General features: G+C 41.1%; 2 protein-coding genes across 2 annotated transcripts; one reads left to right on the top strand and one right to left on the bottom strand.

The window, feature by feature from the left end:
• The first annotated feature begins 464 nt into the window (after nt 1–464).
• slc1a6 (solute carrier family 1 member 6) lies at nt 465–6,294 on the top strand. Its single transcript, XM_041934859.1, has 10 exons — nt 465–726; nt 831–968; nt 1,156–1,363; nt 1,934–1,976; nt 2,202–2,324; nt 2,524–2,708; nt 3,142–3,375; nt 4,170–4,364; nt 5,677–5,811; nt 6,096–6,294. The coding sequence occupies exons 1-10, from the start codon at nt 504–506 to the stop codon at nt 6,292–6,294; spliced, it is 1,683 nt and encodes a 560-aa protein (XP_041790793.1). The 5' UTR covers nt 465–503.
• Nucleotides 6,295–8,092: 1,798 nt separating this feature from the next.
• ccl44 (chemokine (C-C motif) ligand 44) lies at nt 8,093–12,101 on the bottom strand. Its single transcript, XM_041935952.1, has 5 exons — nt 11,921–12,101; nt 10,647–10,776; nt 9,879–10,026; nt 9,599–9,677; nt 8,093–9,485 (listed from the first exon to the last, which is right to left on the bottom strand). Exons 1-4 carry the CDS (start codon nt 11,982–11,984, stop codon nt 9,639–9,641), a joined length of 381 nt encoding a protein of 126 aa, XP_041791886.1. The 5' UTR covers nt 11,985–12,101; the 3' UTR covers nt 8,093–9,485; nt 9,599–9,638.
• Nucleotides 12,102–20,582: the final 8,481 nt, after the last annotated feature.

Raw genomic sequence — 20,582 nt, 5'->3', positions numbered from 1 at the left:
TTTAACATACAATTTTTTGCTGTTTTTGCTGTTGTGGTATGTTTTGTCCATCTACTAATCGCTTTACCACTAGAGTGTAGCAGCTTGCAGGAAAAGGTGGCATTTTCTCTTTGGGCATTAGGAAGCAATTAAATAAAGTATCTTAGCCAGCTTGTATCTGCCAGCACATGTTGCCTAGCCACCAGGGTTAGATGGTGCACAGCTTCTGTTTCATGGTGTCACGGCCAGGCTTGGTTTTGTTTTGCTGTCTGAAACAATCTTAAACACACACAGCAGCTCTGGTTCTGGTTTCACGTGACTTTCCTGTTTACACGTTTCCGTCATCTGTTTCTAGGAGCTCATGCTTTCATGCCTGTTGGTCAATGTCATGAAAATGTCATCCAGCCTACGGTTCCTGCCAAAAAAAATCACACATGATAAAAACTTAATATGTGACCAGTTATTTCTCCCCGCGGCCAGTTTCCCACGAGACCTGCCTCCTGGACCAGGTGCTGGAGCTGATTATGAACGAGAAGCCCCCAACCAGCGCTAGCCTTTTCCTGAACGAGGACTCAGACAAACCCCCCCTGCCAGAGAGAGGAGACTTGAGGAGGCGCCTACGCAGGGCCATGGAGAGGAGAGCCAGCAGCATGAAGGAGAGGATGAGCTCCATCAGCAAGGACGCCGTCAAAGGTTTCCTCAAGAGGAACCTGTTTGTTCTGTTCACCGTCGCCGCTGTGGCTCTGGGTGAGTGAGGAGGGGGCTTAACACCATTTTCTCTGCAGTCAGTTGGCTTCATTTGACTTCCTGTAATTTTGTGCTTTTGTGTGCATGCGCGCAAATGTGTCCAGGTGTAATCCTGGGCTTTACTTTACGCCCCCACAACCTGTCCCTGAGGGAGATCAAGTACTTCGCCTTTCCTGGGGAGCTACTAATGAGAATGCTGCAGATGCTGGTGCTGCCTCTCATCGTCTCCAGTCTGGTCACAGGTTCAACAAACACACTTAATGCTCCCAACATGTTTCAGTAGACGACTGGTCAGCGAGGGAATGTTACAACTACACAAGTTTAAATACTGACAACTCACAGCAAAAACCAGGAAAAACCAAAACCAAATACAGATAGCAGGATCTGAACTCACAGTAAGCTGACACTCCGCAATGAATTTCCTCTCAGGTATTTCCTCCTTGGACAGCAAAGCCTCCGGTAAGATGGGCATGCGAGCAGTGGTCTACTACATGGTGACCACCCTGATTGCCGTATTCATCGGCATTGTCATCGTGATAATCATCCGGCCGGGGAAAGGCAGCAGGGACAGTCCTGTGGCCAACAGTGGAAACATAGAACCAGTTCAGGCGGCGGATGCTTTCCTGGATCTCATCAGGTAACAGCTCAGAAACGCTATGTGACTCACACTGCACTGTGACCACATACAGTCACATCGATCACATTTAAATTAATAGTTCATAATAGTCCGACTTTTTTCAGGAGATGCTGAGAATCAAATGAGAACATTGATCTCACTCTCAGATCTACGTCTAATGTGACGTTACAGCCAGTTATCTTAGCTTAGCAGCTGCCAAAAACAAATTCAGCACATAACACCACAAACCACACGTACTCCTTTTTTAAACTTCAGAAATGAGAGTGGTTTCTTCTCATGTAACTCTCTGCAAGAATTCAAATGCAATTCCCAAAAAATCAAACTGTCCCTTCAACGGCCTTTTATGCTTAAGAGACATTCCGACATAAAAACAATGGTTGTTGAAATGCACCCTCTCTTGCACCCATTGTACCTGATCAAACAAATGACTCATTCTGTTCTCTTATTATCACCTGGTTATTGTTTAACATATTCCACTATTACAACATGTACATCCTGCTGTGACTCATGTAGTGTTGTTTTATAGAAACATGTTGGTATAAACATAATAAACTCTCCTTTTCATCTCAGGAACATGTTTCCGCCCAATCTGGTTGAAGCCTGTTTCAAGCAGGTGAGGTCGTCTGTTCTCATCATATTATTTTATTTGCATTTTTTTAGAGACATAAAACATAAATTTCATATTAGACTTCCACCAGTCACAAAGAGAATGCATGAAAGACAAAAAAGCTTGTAAAAAGGACACATCATTTCTCTGTGAAATCACATTTATTCGCTCTCAAAAACTTAAACACCCAGACATAATTAATGCAGTATTTTCTTATGCTCTCTCTTACAGTATAAAACTGTGTACAAGAAGACTGTGCGCACAAGGAACGTGACAGTGACCCTCAACCTCACCGACTCTCTGAACATGACAGAGTCTAAGCTGAACCTCAGCAGTGTGCTGCACACCGTACAGGTGGGTGGCAGTGGTAGACATCTCCCCTGAGGAAAACAAGGACATGATGATTTCAGACTCAAATCAGATTATACAAATTGCAATGGGGTGAAAACCTGTCTTTATGCACTCACTGGTGCTCCATTAATCCGGTGAGGGTCTTGTCCTTTTGTGTCAAGCACCTCTGCACTCATACAGCGGTATATATTCTGTGTGACAGGAGACAGTGGAGGAGACTGTGCCTGTGTCCGGCTCCTCTGCTGGAGTGAACGCTCTGGGTTTGGTGGTTTTCTCCATGTGCTTCGGTCTGGTCATTGGCAACATGAAGCAACAGGGCCAGGCCCTCAGGGACTTCTTTGACTGCCTGAATGAAGCCATCATGAGACTGGTGTCCATCATAATCTGGTCAGTAAAGACTCTAACTATATAACTCTCGACTCATAATTCCTAGTTTTAGTTTTTACACTTTAAACTCCTTGTTTTAGGACACATTGTGATTCTCTGATTATCAAATCCTCTCTTTTAATTGAGGTTTGACTTGGTATTTCCTTCTTAAAACCTCACTGACTTGCTGGTGGGTCATTCACTACAAACTTAAACTGTGCAGCCAAACATTTTTCAAACCCACAGAACTTTTGTTTTAATCTCTAGTAGAGATCCCAAAGTTTCTAAACACAAGCAGTGTGCTGGGAAGGTGCAGCCACAAAAACACTGTAAACAAACACACAAAAATCCATGATGTTGCATATCCTGAAGGTCTGAGTTAGTTATAGAAGCTCCTTTTAGTTTCTTTACATGCGTGTCTGTCTGTCTATCTTCCTCACATCTCGCCTGTCAGGTATGCTCCAGTGGGCATCCTCTTCCTGATTGCAGGGAAGATTGTGGAGATGAAGAATCTGGCAGAGGTGGGCGGCCAGCTGGGGATGTACACCGTGTCGGTCATTGTGGGTCTCCTCATCCACGGCCTCTTTGTCCTGCCGCTGCTCTACTTCCTGGTGACCAGGAAGAATCCCTACAGCTTCATTGGCGGCCTGCTGCAGGCGCTCATCACTGCTCTGGGAACCTCATCAAGGTGAATGTCATCCTCTGCTCCCACTCAGTGTGTTTAAGGGTATGTTTTATCAAAAGGAGGAAATATAACTAGACTACGTCATATTATAGTTTTGATTCTGTGGCAGAGTTCTTACTCAAACAAAAGGGGAATGAGATTCAAAGTAGCTGCAGTTTCAGATTCAAGAAACCCCACAGTACAGCGAGACCTCAGCGACAGTAACACTGCCAGGATACAATGCACAGTGTTTCAGCAAGTACTCAGATCTTTTACTTGCATACAAGTAGCAAGACTATAGTGCAGAAATACGAGTAAAAGTACAGGAAAAGTACAAAAGTATCAGAATGTACTTTAAGTAACAAAAGAAAAAGCGCTCATTATGCAAAATGGTACATATATATATATTATTTTATTGGATCATAATTTATTAATGTGTAGGCATTACTTACAGAAGAATTGGTTGCAGCTGATAAATGTGTGGCTGATTCTAATTAATTAATATACTGCTGTGTAGCTCAATGTGTAATAATACATCATAGAATATTTGTTGATCATAATTACTATTTGAATCTGTAACTGGTATCTACAACTATCAAATCAATGTAGTGGAGTAAAAAGTTCAATATTTGTCTCTGAAATTAAGTATAAAGTATCATAAAATGGAAATTGAAAGTTGAGTAAATGTACTTAGTTACTTTCCACCACTGACGATACGATCTATGACAGGAGAAATCGATGCTCTGTTTTATATGATTTGATTCTGTGTGTGTGTGACTGGTTCTAACTCATGATGCTTCACCTCTGTGTCCCTGCAGCTCTGCTACCCTGCCCATCACCTTCCGCTGTCTGGAAGAGAACAACCACGTGGATAAACGAGTGACACGTTTCGTCCTCCCTGTGGGCGCCACCATCAACATGGACGGCACCGCCCTCTACGAGGCTGTGGCAGCCATCTTTATTGCTCAAGTCAATGACATGGACCTTAACTTTGGCCAGATTCTCACCATCAGGTAACTTTACTTTAGTTTTGTTCATTTTGGTTAGCGTACCATATACACAAACACTGAAGATGATGGAGGCATCATCCTTTTTCATTCTGACACCTTTTTGTTTTGGAATAAGTTCAAAAAAGAGTTCCACGGTCATAAAACTCACATGTGACAGTCAAGACAGATTTGATCGTTTTTCATTTGGTACATTAATTTAATGCAGAAAAAGTTTATATTCTTCTTTTGACTTGCCAGGAACTCTCAGGCAGCAGACAGTGAAACGTTCTGAAGTTAAGGCATAAAGCTAGATATGATGGTGTATTCGTTGCTGTGGCCATATACATTTGAACAGCCTCTCCTGAAAGGGGAAGTGCCTGATAAATTGCCTCAAGTGATGTCACTCAGGTATAAAACTACAGGTATGAAAATGAAAAAATCTGAATGTGTGGAGTTAGTAAGAAGTGAGCTCTGTAGCCTGCTCCTCCTCTCTGTTGAGGCTAGCTGCTCAGGGCTACATTAGCTTCTACTAGCTAGTGCCAGGAGGTCTGTGTGTCATGTTGCCTCAGTATATCTGGATCTGGACAAGTATTCGGTGTTGCACACTTATCAAGCCACAAGAGTGCAGGATTCCTAAATATGCTTCATTATCCTCTTCAAATATTAAGCTGTAGGCTACATACAGCTGATGACTAACTGTGATAAAAAAGACATTTTTAATCTCAGTAAGAGATTCCTGGTTAAATAAATGTAAAAAAAAAAAAAAATGCAAAACAGTTATTAACACTCACAGGCACTACAAGTTGTCTAACTATCAACCGAACTGCTGCAGAGTGTCTCAAAGTCTGCAGGCCTCAGAAACAGTATCCACAGGCTAACAGGCTAACAGGCTAACAAGCCCTGAGTCTTATTATTTGCAGCACCTTTCTGAATTTGCTCTTACTGACAGTTTGTGCACAGAAATTGTTCTTCCCCATGAATTCTTCTGCTTCATCTTTATTGCCACCCTAAGAGTTTGTTCACCTGGTCAGCGTTTCATTAGCAGAGCAAGTTGACCAATGTGTAAATTCTACATTCTAAATAGTCTTATACTTACTATATTACACTAAAACTGTCTTCATGGTATTGTCCTCTTTGACAACATGTGCCCAACTTTCTGCAGTTTATAGAAAACAAAGCTGTGTGACCATCTTGTACATAATTTTACATCGTTTTATAATTCCTCGTGTGCTTTTATCACTCTACTGCTCCCACCAGGAGTGCACATGTGCTGTTGTTTGTTTCCCTTTATTAAATGTCTTCACTCTCCTCTCCATCCCTCCCACCGCCCACTCAGTATCACGGCAACTGCTGCCAGCATCGGAGCAGCAGGCATCCCTCAAGCTGGCCTCGTTACCATGGTGATCGTATTGACATCGGTGGGACTGCCCACAGAGGACATAACACTGATCATCGCCGTGGATTGGTTCTTGTGAGTTCCCACTAAATGTCAGCTTGATGAGGATTGGTCTGTGCACCGTTCTGTGGGTCTGCCAGCCTAAATGTCATTGTAAAGCTTCAGAGAGCCCACAGGTCCCACCACTACAAAGGTTACTGATGCATAATGCAGAGTGACAGATGAGAAAGCCTGTGTTTAGCGGCACAATTATGAATTTTGGGCTGAGAATGTCTTACATACATACATACAAATACTGTGTGTACATCTCTACTGCACTCTGCTTCTTTTTCCATCCTTCTTCCTTCTTGCCTCCCCAGGGACCGCTTGCGCACCACCACCAACGTGCTGGGTGACTCGCTCGGGGCCGGCATCGTGGAGCACCTTTCCCGCGGTGAGCTGCAGAATCAGGATGCTGAGGTGCGCAACTCTGTGATCGAGGAGAACGAGAAGCCCTACCAGCTTATCTGCCAGGAAAACGATTCGCTCAATCACCGCAACAGCGAGACCACAATGTGAGGACAAGAACGACACCCTTATGGGCTTCATCTACCAAGAGCATTTTAGCATCTTAGTTGGCTGAATTGTGCTGGGACAGTCTTAGAAAATAATAGTTCTTGGTCAGCTCAGCCAGTGCTTGGGGCAATACAAAGCCTGGCCCGGGGCTGCTCGGTGACAGGAAATATGTATACACACTTGTTAGGAACAGTTACACATCTTACGCCTCCAATCTGATTCAGTCAGTGCCAGTTTTTCAGGGGCATTTTGCTGTTTGATGACTGTTCGACAGTAATGTTTAAAAAGTCTTCAGCTTCATCCTGTCGTCAAAGATTTGTAGAATTTATCATCCGTACAGTCAGAGCATCATAAACACCTCACCAGCATCAATGTAAGAATACAAAGTATTAATTAATTAAAACATGATTTTCCAATCTTGTGAATATGTACATCTGCATAATTTGGCATTTTCTGTTGCATGACATAACACAGATATGATTTCTTTTGCTTTTTTTTTGTCAATCTCATTATGACTACCTCTATTAGGACTTAGATATGGATCTTCTACAGCACGACACGCAAGAATACTCGAGCATATCAGTAGGATGTAAAAACATCAATTATTTTGGATCCTGTATTTAAGTTTTTAATATTTTTTAAAAGTTATTTAAGTTTGCTTGCACAATGTAATTGTACGATTTTGAATGTACTTGACTGTTAAACACTGGAGGATGGTGAGGAGCTACTTATTGTTTTGAAGTTGATATATTTCAAGTGACTTGGTAGAATGTTTCTCACTCAATATATTATTATATTTGTGAGTTTTCCCGTATTTCTTTGGTGCTATTGCTCTTAAACTGTGTGTACAGGACTATACTGATACACAGCAATTTCACAGAAACGCTTGCAGTTATACTCGTTCTGAACTCCTTCTTTTTTCTTTTCTTTGTTTTTTATTGCTCCAGGACATATCAAACAGGAGAGGGAAATATCAGACAGGATAATGATAAACATCTTTTTTCTTTAGGTAAAAGTTATCTTTGTGGGGTTTTTTTCCATTTTCTTTTTCATTTTAAAGTTTGGTTGATCTTCATCAAACTTCATCATCATTACTGATTTATAAACGAGTGCAGTTTCAAGTTTAACGACCATCAGAGGGTTTTTTGTTGTTGGGCACAGCCTTAACAGCAGTTCACCATCTGCCTGTTCGTGTTTTCTGCTTTATTAAGCATATTATCTACTAAATAAGTTTTGTTATTTTGATTTAAATGATATGTTGCAAGCTAATGGTTGATTTCTTTTTATTGTTTTGTGAAAAGGTACTGTGAAGAAAGTTTGTGAATGCCTCGAGGAACTGAATGTACAGCTGCTTTCTGCTTTTTGGTGTTGATTGTTTTAGAGGACAGTGTGGTGTATAAATATGAAAGTGAAAAGTTTATATACTGTTTCACTGAAAGCGCTTCTGACTTTGTGTCACTTGTATGCTCATTATGAGGTTTGACTTTAGTTTCAATGCTCGGTGTTACTTCAGTGAAAGGCCCAACATTTTGATGGACAGCTTATGAAAATGTGACAAATAAATGGCTCAGGAATCGAACTGTGATTCTCATTATTGTGTTTGTGGCTACCCCTGGTGGAGGATATTCTTCTGTCCAGAAGCTGTTATCCTCTGAGACAGACATGGGTCAAATTTAATTTGAGAAAAAAGTTTCAAACCATTTGTAATAATAACTGGATGAGTTCTAGGTCAAAACAATTTAATTCACTAAATCACTGAACAGAGGAAAAGTTAACCATGTGTTATACTGGAACTCTCTGTTTCATTGTAGTGTCTTACATTTCAAACCTCTATATTGCATTGAAAATAATCCAGGTCTCACTCACTGATGAATGCCCAAAATTAGCTTTTTGGGCATTCATTTGCACAGATAATATACTTTGCTGCTACTTTACTTTTACCCCTTTGTTTTATGACATCCTGGTTCCAAACAATGTTAAACTGGAGTCAGCAGCCATGCTAGCAGCTCTGTGACGCTGTACTCAGACGCCGCAGTGCTTTGTGCAAAATGCTAACACGTGCACAGTGAAAATGCTAACACAATATGTATTTGGTATATTATAGGCAGAAAAAAGTACAATGTTTAACATGTTCATCGTCTTAGTTTAGCCTATATGCATGCTAACATTTGCTAATCAGAACCATTACAATTCATCCTCAGGGAAGCGTGAATGTTTTCCATCTGATATTTGTTGAGATAGTTGAGATGAAAGTGGACTGTGTAGTAAATAAGACATACACACAAGATCTCCAAAAAAGACAGTGAGGCTGTTCTAGTTATTATTTCAGATTAATTTATAAAATAGTTCACTTGCGATACTGTTTTAACATACAGTGCATTCTTCTACAATACAATACTTGTGTGTTTCACACACAGTTGAGCCCTCTAAGTTTTAACAGCCTTGCCACGTGGTGAGTTGAGTCATGAATGCTTTGGCATAGTTTAGTGACGGACTATAGGTGAAAAAGACAAATGTAAACTGCAAATGCAATCTGGTAGATGCCTGAGGGCCTCATTTTAAAAGACTGACTTGTGTTTCATACTGAGTTTACAAACAGTTAATATACAGAGTGGACAAAATATCAGGAACATTTGCTCTTTATGTGACACGGGAAGTCGTATCCAAGTGAAATCTTCTCCCTGACCCCACTTTGATTTCACCTGTCTAACAGTCAAATATATCAGGTCAAAGCCTGCACTGTGTGCAGTGTCATTACACATCACAGAAGGTATACAAGTCACAAATAAGCATAGAGTATCTTGCTGATATACAATATTAATATCACTGCTTGTTTATCGTTTGTTTAATTACACCTTTTTCACTGATTTGACATCAGCCACTAGTAGTAATGTTGTTGTAGAGGGAGACACTTCCAGGCAGACTCTGGCAAATAACAGTATGAGCCATTAAAAAAAAAACAATTCAACTTATCTTACAAGTAAATACTCCTCGGTTGAGGCTGCTCCAGCCACATGTTTGGGAATATTTCAAGCACAGTTCATGTTTAAATATCTAAAGCCATTTAAATAGGTATTGCTGCCCAGGTCTGGTCCCAGGGAGACAGATAGTGTAGATAGAGAGAGACACGAGACGACTGGAGACTCAGCGAGCTTCGCCGTGTAGAGATGACGAGCTGCTGAAAGTTACTTGGCCTGTAGAGGAGTGGAATACAAAAATCTGGGATAAGACCTTTAGAGGGGTGCTTGAACATGTGCACCGGACTTGCACGAGATTCAACCTAGTGAAATGATTAGAACAAACTTACTTATGACTATGAGTTTTCCTCCATATTTGAGGGTGCTCCATCACTCCACGTTGAGAACTGCCCAGTTATCTTTCTTGTCCTGATGATCACAAGAGGGGCAAAACTATAAATGTCTCAGATAACGTACAAATAAGAGGAAAATCTCCCTCGATATCTCAAATAAACATTAATTGATCATACTGGCTGAAAAAAAATGCTTTAAATATATTTTCATTTATTACATTTGACATATACGCCATTGTTGGAGATTGTAACAGCCATGAAGTAGCTTATATCTGACCTCTGACATGACGGGCAGGTAGTCATGAGGAAGGAGCCACATGGTTCGGTGGGCCTTGGTTCTCTGTCTCTGCAGGAGCTTTCTCAGCAGCCTCTTCACCTTCCGGTCTCTGGGGTCTGCGCATTTCACCGCCTTTTTTGTGTAAAGACTACAAAAGGAACATAGTACTTATTAAACAACATAGGATGGCGGTACAAGTTTCTGGTGGACAAAGAAGGAAAAAAGAAAAGATTATATAAGATGCTGGAAATACAGTCAAATAAGGTTTTTCCTCTGGTAGAAAGAAATCAAACTGTGCTCAAAAGTGAGGAAATTTAAAGAAAAGTGGTTGGGAACCACGAAAATAGAGAGGACCAAAAGAAAGTATTGTATCTACTGCATGAGAACTCAATGTTTTTGCTAACTGGACCACATGAAAAAGGAAGCTCCTCCTTCCCCAGCTACATCAGATTTCTCTGACCTGCTGGAAACAATAGGTATCACAATGCAGAATGGTTTACTTAACTAAACCCTGCTGTTCTGACTGACTGGCTGCGGCAGGGCTCAGCTGGCTCGGAAGGTATTTTCAGATGGCTTGTTATTCCCACATATTTCTTTTCTTACTTCCCTGGCAATTACAGCTCCAAGCCCTGCCATAACAACATGACCTGGAAAGATGACAATGCCTCTCAGCCCGGCTCTGCCCTCCTCTAACGAGAGGCATATTTTCCATGCCTGCAGATTGCTGTGTGCTCTTTAGCTCCAGGAGTGGATAGTTGAAATACTTGCATGATGGCTTGTATACTGCAGTCGGGCCCCTCTGTCTGCACCTCAAACCGCAACACGTCTTTGGTACGCACCTTGCCCTGGGAGTACAACATGCAGCACTGGACATCCCTTTGCATCTGCACGCCTTTACCTGGGAAAAAGGGAGCAAGAAAACATAAGAGAGAGCGTGTCAAACAGAAGCAAAGTGACAAAATGGATCTGAAGTTACTTGGTGTTGAATGCAGTTAATTATGCAGCTTATTGTCCTCTAGTTCACACCTTTGATTTTATTTGAGCCCTACTTTACCAGGTCATCTGAAAGTAAAAATCTTTTGCTCAAGTGAGAGCAGGACACTGAAGCAACAACATGACAGCCACAAAAGTGTCACACATCATGTATTATTGCACATTTTCACAAATAAAATCAGCATTAGACACAGAAACATTTTCCATTCATATTTACTGCAAAGAATCATGATTTTTAAGCAACATGAAGTCAATATTCTGGTATTAGCAAAGACCTAAACATTGTGTTTTTGCAGCTCTTACAGGCAGCGAAATATTATTTGTCTGCAGAATGTGCACATGCCCTGTAGTTACACATGCACACACTCACATATGGACACACATGTACACACAAGAATGTCAGATGAATTACAATGGCATCCCATTGTGCTGCAAAACGTACTACCACGGCAGAGAAATGAGAGACAGGGAAAGTGAGAGGGAGAGGGGAGTGTGTGTTTGTGTGGAGGGTGTGCCATGATGCCTTCTCATCCAAAGCAAATGTGTAAACAAATTAAAGTGTGATGGAAGCAGCAGGAGCAATAAGAGCTGTAAAATAGGACAGTGCTGCTTTGTTGTGCCACAGATCATTTTTGAATCCGTCCTCGGGCACATCACCACACTTCCAGCGCTGTCACAAAATTTCAAAAAGCAAAACGAGGCGACACCGTCGCACAGGCTGAGCCCTGACACAGTTGCCTTCTTTCTGTGTGTGTGTGTGTGTTGTGTGATTTCAGATGCTCGTCCTCCTGCGTTCTGCCCCTCTGTTTACATCCATGCCTCCCTCCCTGCTGCTCCTGCTGCTGCTGCTATCCCTCTTTCCCTCTTCTCTCCTTTTCTGTCTTCGCCATCGCTCCCTTTGCTACACTGTCCACCTGCAGGGTGCATGCAAGCCATGAAACACACACAAACACACACATGTACACATATACACACATGCACGCGCGCGCACACACACACACACACACACACACACACAAACACACAGAGTAGGTATGGTTGTGTCCTACCTTCCACAGATGCCAGGAGAATAACAGTCAGAGAGATAACAGTCAACATCTGCAGCATGAACATGATGAGACTGGCAGAGAGGAGGAGAGGAGAGGAGGATAATCTACTCTGTCACCTCTCCCTCTATGGCTGCCTCTCTTATATTACTCCCTCCCTCTCTTTATACCTCCCTGCCCAGCTCTCACTCACTCACTTCCACCACCTCTCTTTTTCTGTCTTACCGTCTTTCCCTCCCACCCTCTGTTTATCCATTTTCAGTCATTCTCACGCTCAGCTAAACTCACCCCCCCACCCCCCTCACTCTCTTCCTCTTTCACACTCATCTCACCTCTCATGCTTTTCTCCTTTCCTGCCTCTTCACTCAGGATGCCAAGCCTCATTTGTCTCATTTGAGGCTTTAAATACCTCTTTCATTCGGTCTCTTGTCCTCAGTGCAATTTCCCCTCCAGGACTGAAACAGATTTAATGGACGAAATCAACAAAGAATCACCCTGTAGCTTCCACATTATATGATCAGTCCTGATTTGCCATATTTGTACTACAAAAAGATTCCATTTCCAAATAATGCTCAATTAACTCTGCTTTGCAGCTATATAAGGTAGTTGTGGAAACTCTCGGGCCGAACGGTAGGCGTGTCTGACTTGTACATCTGGATCAGTCTTGCAGCAGAGTTATGTTCACTGAGGGATTCCAGACAAAATGCCAAACACACCTAGAAACTCTGATAAACTGAATTTATTAGCTTAAATTAGCCCTGAATGACAGCATGTATAAACAAATGGTTTAAAAGTGCCTGTAGATATCTGATATTAAATGTTAATGATTCCTTATGCCATTTAAAGCTGAACTCTACCTGTACTTTTTGTTGCTACTGACCTTGGAAAAGCCTCAGGGAAGCCAAATCAGTGCAAAAGCTTCTTAAGATCCAATTGTTTTCTTTGGTTTTCTCTTGTATTTTGTGGGTTGCACACTTGAAAGGGCTTGTTTTTGTGAGATAATGTCACCTCTTTCATTTATCCCTCAAAAAGCGTTAAACTGTATGAATAAAGTGTACTTGCCCTTTTATCTGCTAATTTTGGAAGTGGTGTTCCACTAGGTTTGGTCTTCGGCATCTTGCTGTTTTCTGTTTTAATGTTCCGGTTAACTCAGGTTATTGCCAAAACAAATGTTTTCTTTCTGTGTTGATGACACACAGCTATTTGTTTGATTTTAAACTCACAAATAAGCTTGCTTAAAGGTGTGTGTTACAAGTTTTCTGCAATAGAATTCAAATTGCATGCGTTTGTTTAGCCTTTCTAATCGTGGCTGTAATTTACAGAACAAACTTGGACGTCTGGCAGCCAATATGAAACCAAGCCCCGGCCATTATTTGACTCCAGCTTTTGTATTCTTGCTTTGATGTACTTTTTATGGCTTGGCTCATGAAAATGGACCAATGTCACCAAGTAAATGCAACTGGTTTGGCCAATAAAGTGATTCAGATGCTTGAAAAATATGTCTTTGCAGCCTCTCCCTGTCTGCCCATAAATCATAATAAAACTGTTACTTCGTTTCCATAACTGAACACCACAAGAACAAGCTTGAGGCTCCATCTGAGAGTCAAGCATCTAAATCCATTATAGAGAGCTTTCAGCAGAAAACAGCATCAGGACCTGATTATACAGAGAGAAACCAGAGAAACTGATGTAGGCCTGCATCTGTTTCAGTAAATTTTTCCTTTGAACCAACCTTGTGGTGGAGAAAAATGACAAACATAGATGCCAGAGCCAGACAATGTCGCCAACAACAGCACTGTATAAAATGATCACAGGCCTGATTAGGTATGACAGATTTACTGCCACATCACATTGCTGACACACTAAATTGACAAAGTGTTTAATGTGCCTTGCTAATTAATAACTGTAATTGAGCTGTAATTCATATTAATAAGGAGATATATGATTGTGTTGCTGTCCACTCCAGCAAGTCTGAAACACCACCCAGGGAGTTTTCACAGCAGTGCTGATCCATTTACACTTACTGTGGCCAGGAAATGTTTGGTTGTCATTGACTGCATTGCCTTTTGCTCAGAGTACTGCATATTCCCATGTCCTCAAATCCCCACCCAAATCACCCAATACAAACTAACCATTGAGATAGTGTCATTCTTTTGTACTGATTGAGATTTTGAGATATCAGTGAAATGTCACATCAATGTCACCCACATATAATGGTGACGCATCAGAAGAAAAGTTAATAAAACATCATGAGACCATGTCCTGGGTACTGATAATACACAGAACTCATTGTAAACAGTTCTCAGTAGTCTTCTTTTTTATTACAACCCTGATTCCAAAAAAGCTGGGATGCTGTGTAAAACATACCCAATCATGATACTATCACCTGTTACCAATGAACCTGAAAACAGGTGTTTTTGGAGCATTCCACAACTTTCCCAGTCTTTGTCACTCCTGTCCCAACTTGTTTGAAACGTCTTGCTGCATCAAATTCAGAATAAGAATATATTTTATAGATAAAACATTAGATATATTGTCTCTGTACTGTTTTTTATAAATAGAGTTTCTGTCCAAAACAAATCTGTTTTATTTATGTTTAACAGTATCCCAGCTTTTTTGTGTGGAGATCTGCAGTCTCCTCTCCTTTTCCCTTTTGTGTCCTGTGTTTTCCCCTCCTCTGTATTTTGTGTCTCTCTCCCCTGTCTGTCTAGCTGAGTGGCATCACTGCAGGGCGTGGCTGACAGGTCGGGCCAGCCTTCCCACCGATTGAGCACAGGTGTGCTCAATGAAGTAATCCCACCTGACTACGTAGTGTATAAGGCCCTGGAAATCATCCATTATTTGTCGAATTGTCTGCCTACCAGTGTGGTACTTATCCAGATCTCCTTATGTGGCAAGTCTCTCTGTCAGTTTTCTGCCTGTTTGTGATCAGTTTCCCTGATGTTCCATTTGTGTCTGTGCCCAGGTGCACCAGGCTCACCTGCTCTTGTTTGTGCCCTGGCAGTCTGCTCTCCCTGTGGAACTTTGGATCATCCAAACGATCTTCGGACTTTGTCTGTCTGCCCTCCCTGGGAACCTGGACCAGTCGCTCTCTGCACTCAGTTAGTGAACTCTGTTCACCATTGGACTCATTGTTGGTTTACTTGCTGAACATTCATTAAACTGTTTTACTTCTGTCTCCTGTCTACTGCTAGTTTGGCATTTAGAGTCTGTTAAACCCCCAAAACGAAACATTTTGGAATTGAGGTGGTGCAGCTATGAATTATTGAGTACTTTTAAAATGAAGGGTGGAAATGGGGAAAATGTGTTTTATAATTTGGACAACAGACCATTTACTTTGAAGGGCAACTCAACACTAGTTGAAAACCTTGTTTTTTAGCTTGCTGTAGTAATGCAGAAGTGTACTCGAGAACCATGCCATCACAGTTTGTGTGGTAGAATGTGCATCTCTTTTGGGGGTGGTCAGAAACTTTCACATCATAAAAGTCCTGGTATTAATTGCTTTACTCTGCCTTTCCTGTTTTTATTAGAGAGATGACGAGGGGAGAAAGTGAGGAAGGCAGCAAGGGTCCCTGAGCCTGGCATGAACCGGGACGGCTGACGTTCATCGTCAGCATCTTAACCCAGAGACAGGTCAGGTTGCCCCAGAAAAATCCAATCTTCCATATCATCATATTATTTTCTCTTGTTTGGTGTGTCAGGGACACATTACCAATTTGTACAAAACCTATATTTGCTCCTGTTCCTCTAATTCCTTCCAGAATGACAACTAATTACTAAGCATTTGGGACTGTGCAAGATTGTATCCTTGAATGAATGTGAATAAAAAAGGAACATGTCTTGTGGCTGCATCTGATTCTGATCTACTGAGGCTGCTGTTGGATGGTGGAAAAACTTGTATCTTCCCTTAAGTTATTCCTGTTTGGATTGACACCAAAGTCTGACATTTATAGTTGATGGTTTAGATAACTGAAACTGCTTCTGCTATCATTTTCCATTGTAGATGTGCTGGAAAACTTCTGACATGGAGCCATGCTATTTATGTTGGCCAGTTATCTGCAAAGGAGAACCAAGATATATCACCAAACAAAAATGATGCAGGAATGTAACATACTGGTACATCACTGATAGTTGACTTACAAAACTGTCTCACTAGAAGCACTGGGGTGGCTCCATAAATTTCATTAAATAATCTTGCAGCAAGTATGAGGGGGAAACTGCTGTGAAAGTGTTCCCAAGGTTAAAAATACATAATTAAGCTTACAAACTAAAACAATCCATCACACTTCATTAGCCTAAATGCTTTGGACATACTGTACGCTGGAAAAACAAAAGTAGGCAAATGTTAAGTACATTGGCAGGACAACACTGGAAGCATGAGTCACTTCTCATGCAAGGAAATATTGCTTTTGACACTAATCTGGGAAATGTAACGGACACATTTTGTAAGGGTATATCAATATGGGCCTGCCTAAGTTCCTGTGGTTAAACACATCTTAACATTGGACAAATGATCCTTTGGCTCCTGAAACACTTATTGGAAGAACTAAGAAATATTCAGACATTAAGGCAACAATATGTCTTTTATGGGCATACATATCAAAACCCTGGATTGTGAAAATATGCAGTCTGTGCGCTGGGGTTGGGGTAAAAATGTGCATATACATGTGTGTGGGGTGTGAGTACGTGTGTACGTGTGTGTGTGTGTGTGTGTTGGGGGTGGGGCTAACTGTTCAAGAAATTGACCCAAGAAATCAGGTTGGAATGTCAGCTGCAAAAACATACCTTCCACATGACTACAGGTCGGCTTGTGAGCCAGATACATTTTCAGCATATCTTTGCAGCCATTAAAATATCTCCCGTCAAAGTGTACGGACTCACGAACATGTGGGCAATCAAAAATAAAAGCACTCGCAGCGAATAGCGGGGCTCACGGGGTAATGTCTTCTTCTCTGAGGGGGTGGAGAACCTGAGATGTATGGAGGGATGGTATGGCCTCCTGGAGATGTTGGGGGGCTCGCTTCAGTGTGCTGAACATGCAGCCTAAGAGATCTGACTGTACCTGGAAGGGATTTCTGAGGAATCGCATGCAGGGGGCAATACTTCAACTAATCTTTGAAACGAGGCAAGCGGGGAGGTGTGTGAAACGGACAACAAGCTGTAAGGAATGAACTTCTGAATGCAGAACAGCATATTTTTCATTCTTTTCTGCATTAAAGACATTAAGGAAATCACTCATGTGATGTTCTTACGCAAATCTGTGTTCCCGGTTAAAGGAATGGTTCCAGTTCGTAACTCCCCGTAGTTTCTCAATGGATTAAACAAACCAAATATATGTCAGCTAGTGAGCTTTAGAGGTGCTGCTGGCAGATTGTTCATGCATGGATGAGAAGGACTTGCAATGTTGTTCCATCAGTCAGTCACCACTTCAGTCCAGACTGAAATAAATCTATAAGTCTTTGACGTTTTTGGTGTTTGTGAAACGTCTCAACAACTACTGGATGCATGGCCATGATATCTGGTACAGATATCCACAGCACCCAGACACTGTGCACCAACATGATGTTCACATTTGTAATTTAAAGTGAAATGTCTCAGAAATTAATGTATGGATTTCAATTTCAAATTACATTTAAATTTTTATTTAGCGCCAAATCAGACAAACAAAAGTTGTCTCATGACACTTTCCATCTAGAGCGGGTCTAGACCACACTCTTTGTCCATGACCCAGTAATTGCTCCATGAGCGAGCATTTGTACGTCAGCAAGGAAAATAATTTGGTCAAATATTCAAGTCGTTCTTCAAGATGAATTGTAATACATTTGCAATCTCTTACATTTCCATTTAGCGCTATCATCAGGTCAAAATTTCAACTTTGACCTTTCTGTCTGCCTCTGCTGTTCTTTGTCTTTGTTATTTAGCTAAATTTAGAGTGCTAACACGCTAAACATGATGTCACCATTGTCATTGTGAGCATGCTGAAGTCAGCAGTTATCTGAAAGCACTGCTGTTCCTCAACACAGCTCCAAAGATTTACAAGCTTTTTGTAGAAAGACCTGGTTGTATTTAATGTAAAGGTAAAATAATTTTGTCTGTAATTCTGTGACCTGACTATGAATGTCATTCTAATGAGTTTGCCTAAATTATTTGAAATAACCAAAAAAGTAAATTAAAAATATCCCTAAAGGACCACAGTGCATTCTCTCATTAGTATAAAGGAGGACCAGCAAGGACCAGATTCACTGTTCATGTTCTGGGCAGGAGGAGGCTCTATATTTTCTTTTCACATGAGATTTTCTTAATGGAATGTCTTTATTGAGTGTGGAAATAAAATGATGTCCAATCCTTCAACATGTGATTATATTTTATTAGAAAAGAGTACTCCATGTTCCTCTGTGCCAGTCAGGCATTCCTCTGCAGGGAGTTGACTGGTGCTCCTCTGGAACCAAACATCTGTGCTTCTCACAGCTCTGTTTCATTACTCCCCGAAACACTAAACCCAGAAAATCAGCTTAAACACACCCAGGCATTTATTTTGAAAATCCCCACTGCAAAAACTCAAGGGGTCTTGACTGTGCCTAGAGTGTGAAACTGAAGACTTTGGATGTGTTTAACAAATGCTGCCAGGAAGAACAACACACATCTCAGGTCTAGAGAGATTCAGATACATTCCTAATGCAAACTCAAAGCTCTGTTTGATTTTCTCAGTGTCGTACCACCGTCACCGTGTTGAGCAAGAAATCTAACCTTCACCATTTACCACTGGCTTGCACTGTAGCATATGCATGTCCAAACTGTTCTGCAGCAGCGAAATGGAGTATTAGATGTTATATTAGATTTTTAAAAAGAAACCGTCTTTATTATCTATAACCAATATTTTATTATTAAACAGTCTGATACCAGCTAATCATCACATATCAGTATCAGCAAATATGTCAGCCAAAAGCCAACAAGAAATAGCACTACAGAAGTGCCAAATCTCTGCTGCAGTGATTTGGTGTCACCATTAGATAGCTTGTCCACCAATGTGCACTTGATTGTATTTTGCAGCTGTATTATGTCCCACTCAATGCACATCATGATTACAATTCAAGCATATTTTTAGGGAGTCTTATCAAATATTTTGATGTACTGTAATGTGTTTAAACTCTATGTTACCATCCAGTTGGCCAGTTGGCATTTCAGGCAGCAAATTCAAATCTGAATGAGTGGGTAACAGCAACATATCAGCACTGAGCAACCAAGATGAGGAGAGAATACCAGAGTGGGGCCCTGAAATAATAAAGTAAACAAACAAGAAGACAAGACAAAGTTTCCTGCAATTAAGTCAGTTTAATTGAACAAACACTCGGTAAGTCAGGATTATATCCCATATTTTTGGTAGCAGGGAGCCTTCCTTTAAATGCGTCGACAAGGGCAGAACCCTGGAAAGCTCCCACATCCTTGGAGGTCCCGGGATCAGCACCTCGGACAGAGGTCTTGACGCACTGCAGAATGTTATAAGTGATGCACCTGTACTGTACACGAAGACGGAAAAAAGCTATTGGTTGTACTAATGCAAAACAATGTAGTTTCCCAACTGTGCGTTTTGCTTGTATCTCATTTAGAAACATCTCACCTTCTTGCCTGCGGTTACGATTACTGCTATTTCTTTTTTGGCACAGTCGCTGTCAACCAAACGATGTTACGCTGTCATCAATGATGGAGCTTGTAGAAGCTACTCTTCATCAGTCCTGTCTTTCCTGAGGAAGCTTGTTTCATTCTACATGCTTGTCATGTCTTCTGATAATCTGATATAATGTTTTGCTTGCACCTCCATTAACTCCACATTATTTATTGGAAGGGTGTGGTTGAGCTGAGGCATTCAACTCAACAGACGTGGCAATAGGAAAAGACAGGGCATGCTGCCTGAACTTGGGAGGTGCTAACCATGAGGGGAAAACAAAGACAGAGCTGGGTTGCCAGGCCATCAGGAGCAGCGGGAGAATGCCGCCCTCAGCACATCATAATATCACAGCTATCCTTTCTTTCCAAGTATTTTTTTTAAGTATAAATGCAATCAACACATAATTGTCCTTTGTAGGAAAGTAGATGTCTGTACAAGGTAGTATTTAAAATAAAGACCATATGCTCTTTTCTTTCATGTGGAAGTACCTTCAGTTACTCAGAGTTACCAGGGATTCATGAAGGTCAGTACATGTTCTTTCAGAGCTCAGAGGAAATGCCAGGTGCAAAACAAACACTCATAAAGACCACAGATATGATATATATAAGTATTTATACCTGTAGCCTTAATTATGGAAATTCAATTGACTACCTCCTAAAGCTGAAGACACTTAAAATTACACTTTAAATTATTTTGGTTGTTGTTTAAGCTGTTTTTGTGTATAGAAAAAAAAAAAATATGTTACTAGCATAAACAGTAAGAATAGAAAAAGTGGTTTGTGTAAGTATCTGTGGTCTGTCTGACATTTCAGATTCTCTTCCTAAATTATGATCTTATTAAACTTCTTTGTGTGCTTTTGCAAATGTGGAATATCTAACACCTCTACAAACTGACACTGATCACCAACAGAATCACATTTGTACTGCAATTTGCATATTTCTACTAATTCAGGGTACAACAAAGTGATGAAGACAGATTCATTCTGATAGAAACTGGTTG

The sequence above is a fragment of the Chelmon rostratus genome, chromosome 4, assembly GCF_017976325.1.
Source record: "Chelmon rostratus isolate fCheRos1 chromosome 4, fCheRos1.pri, whole genome shotgun sequence".
In the NCBI taxonomy this organism is placed as follows: Eukaryota; Metazoa; Chordata; class Actinopteri; order Chaetodontiformes; family Chaetodontidae; genus Chelmon; species Chelmon rostratus.
The sequence above is the reverse complement of the archived record's forward strand: the minus strand, read 5'-3'. Positions and strand labels throughout refer to the sequence as shown.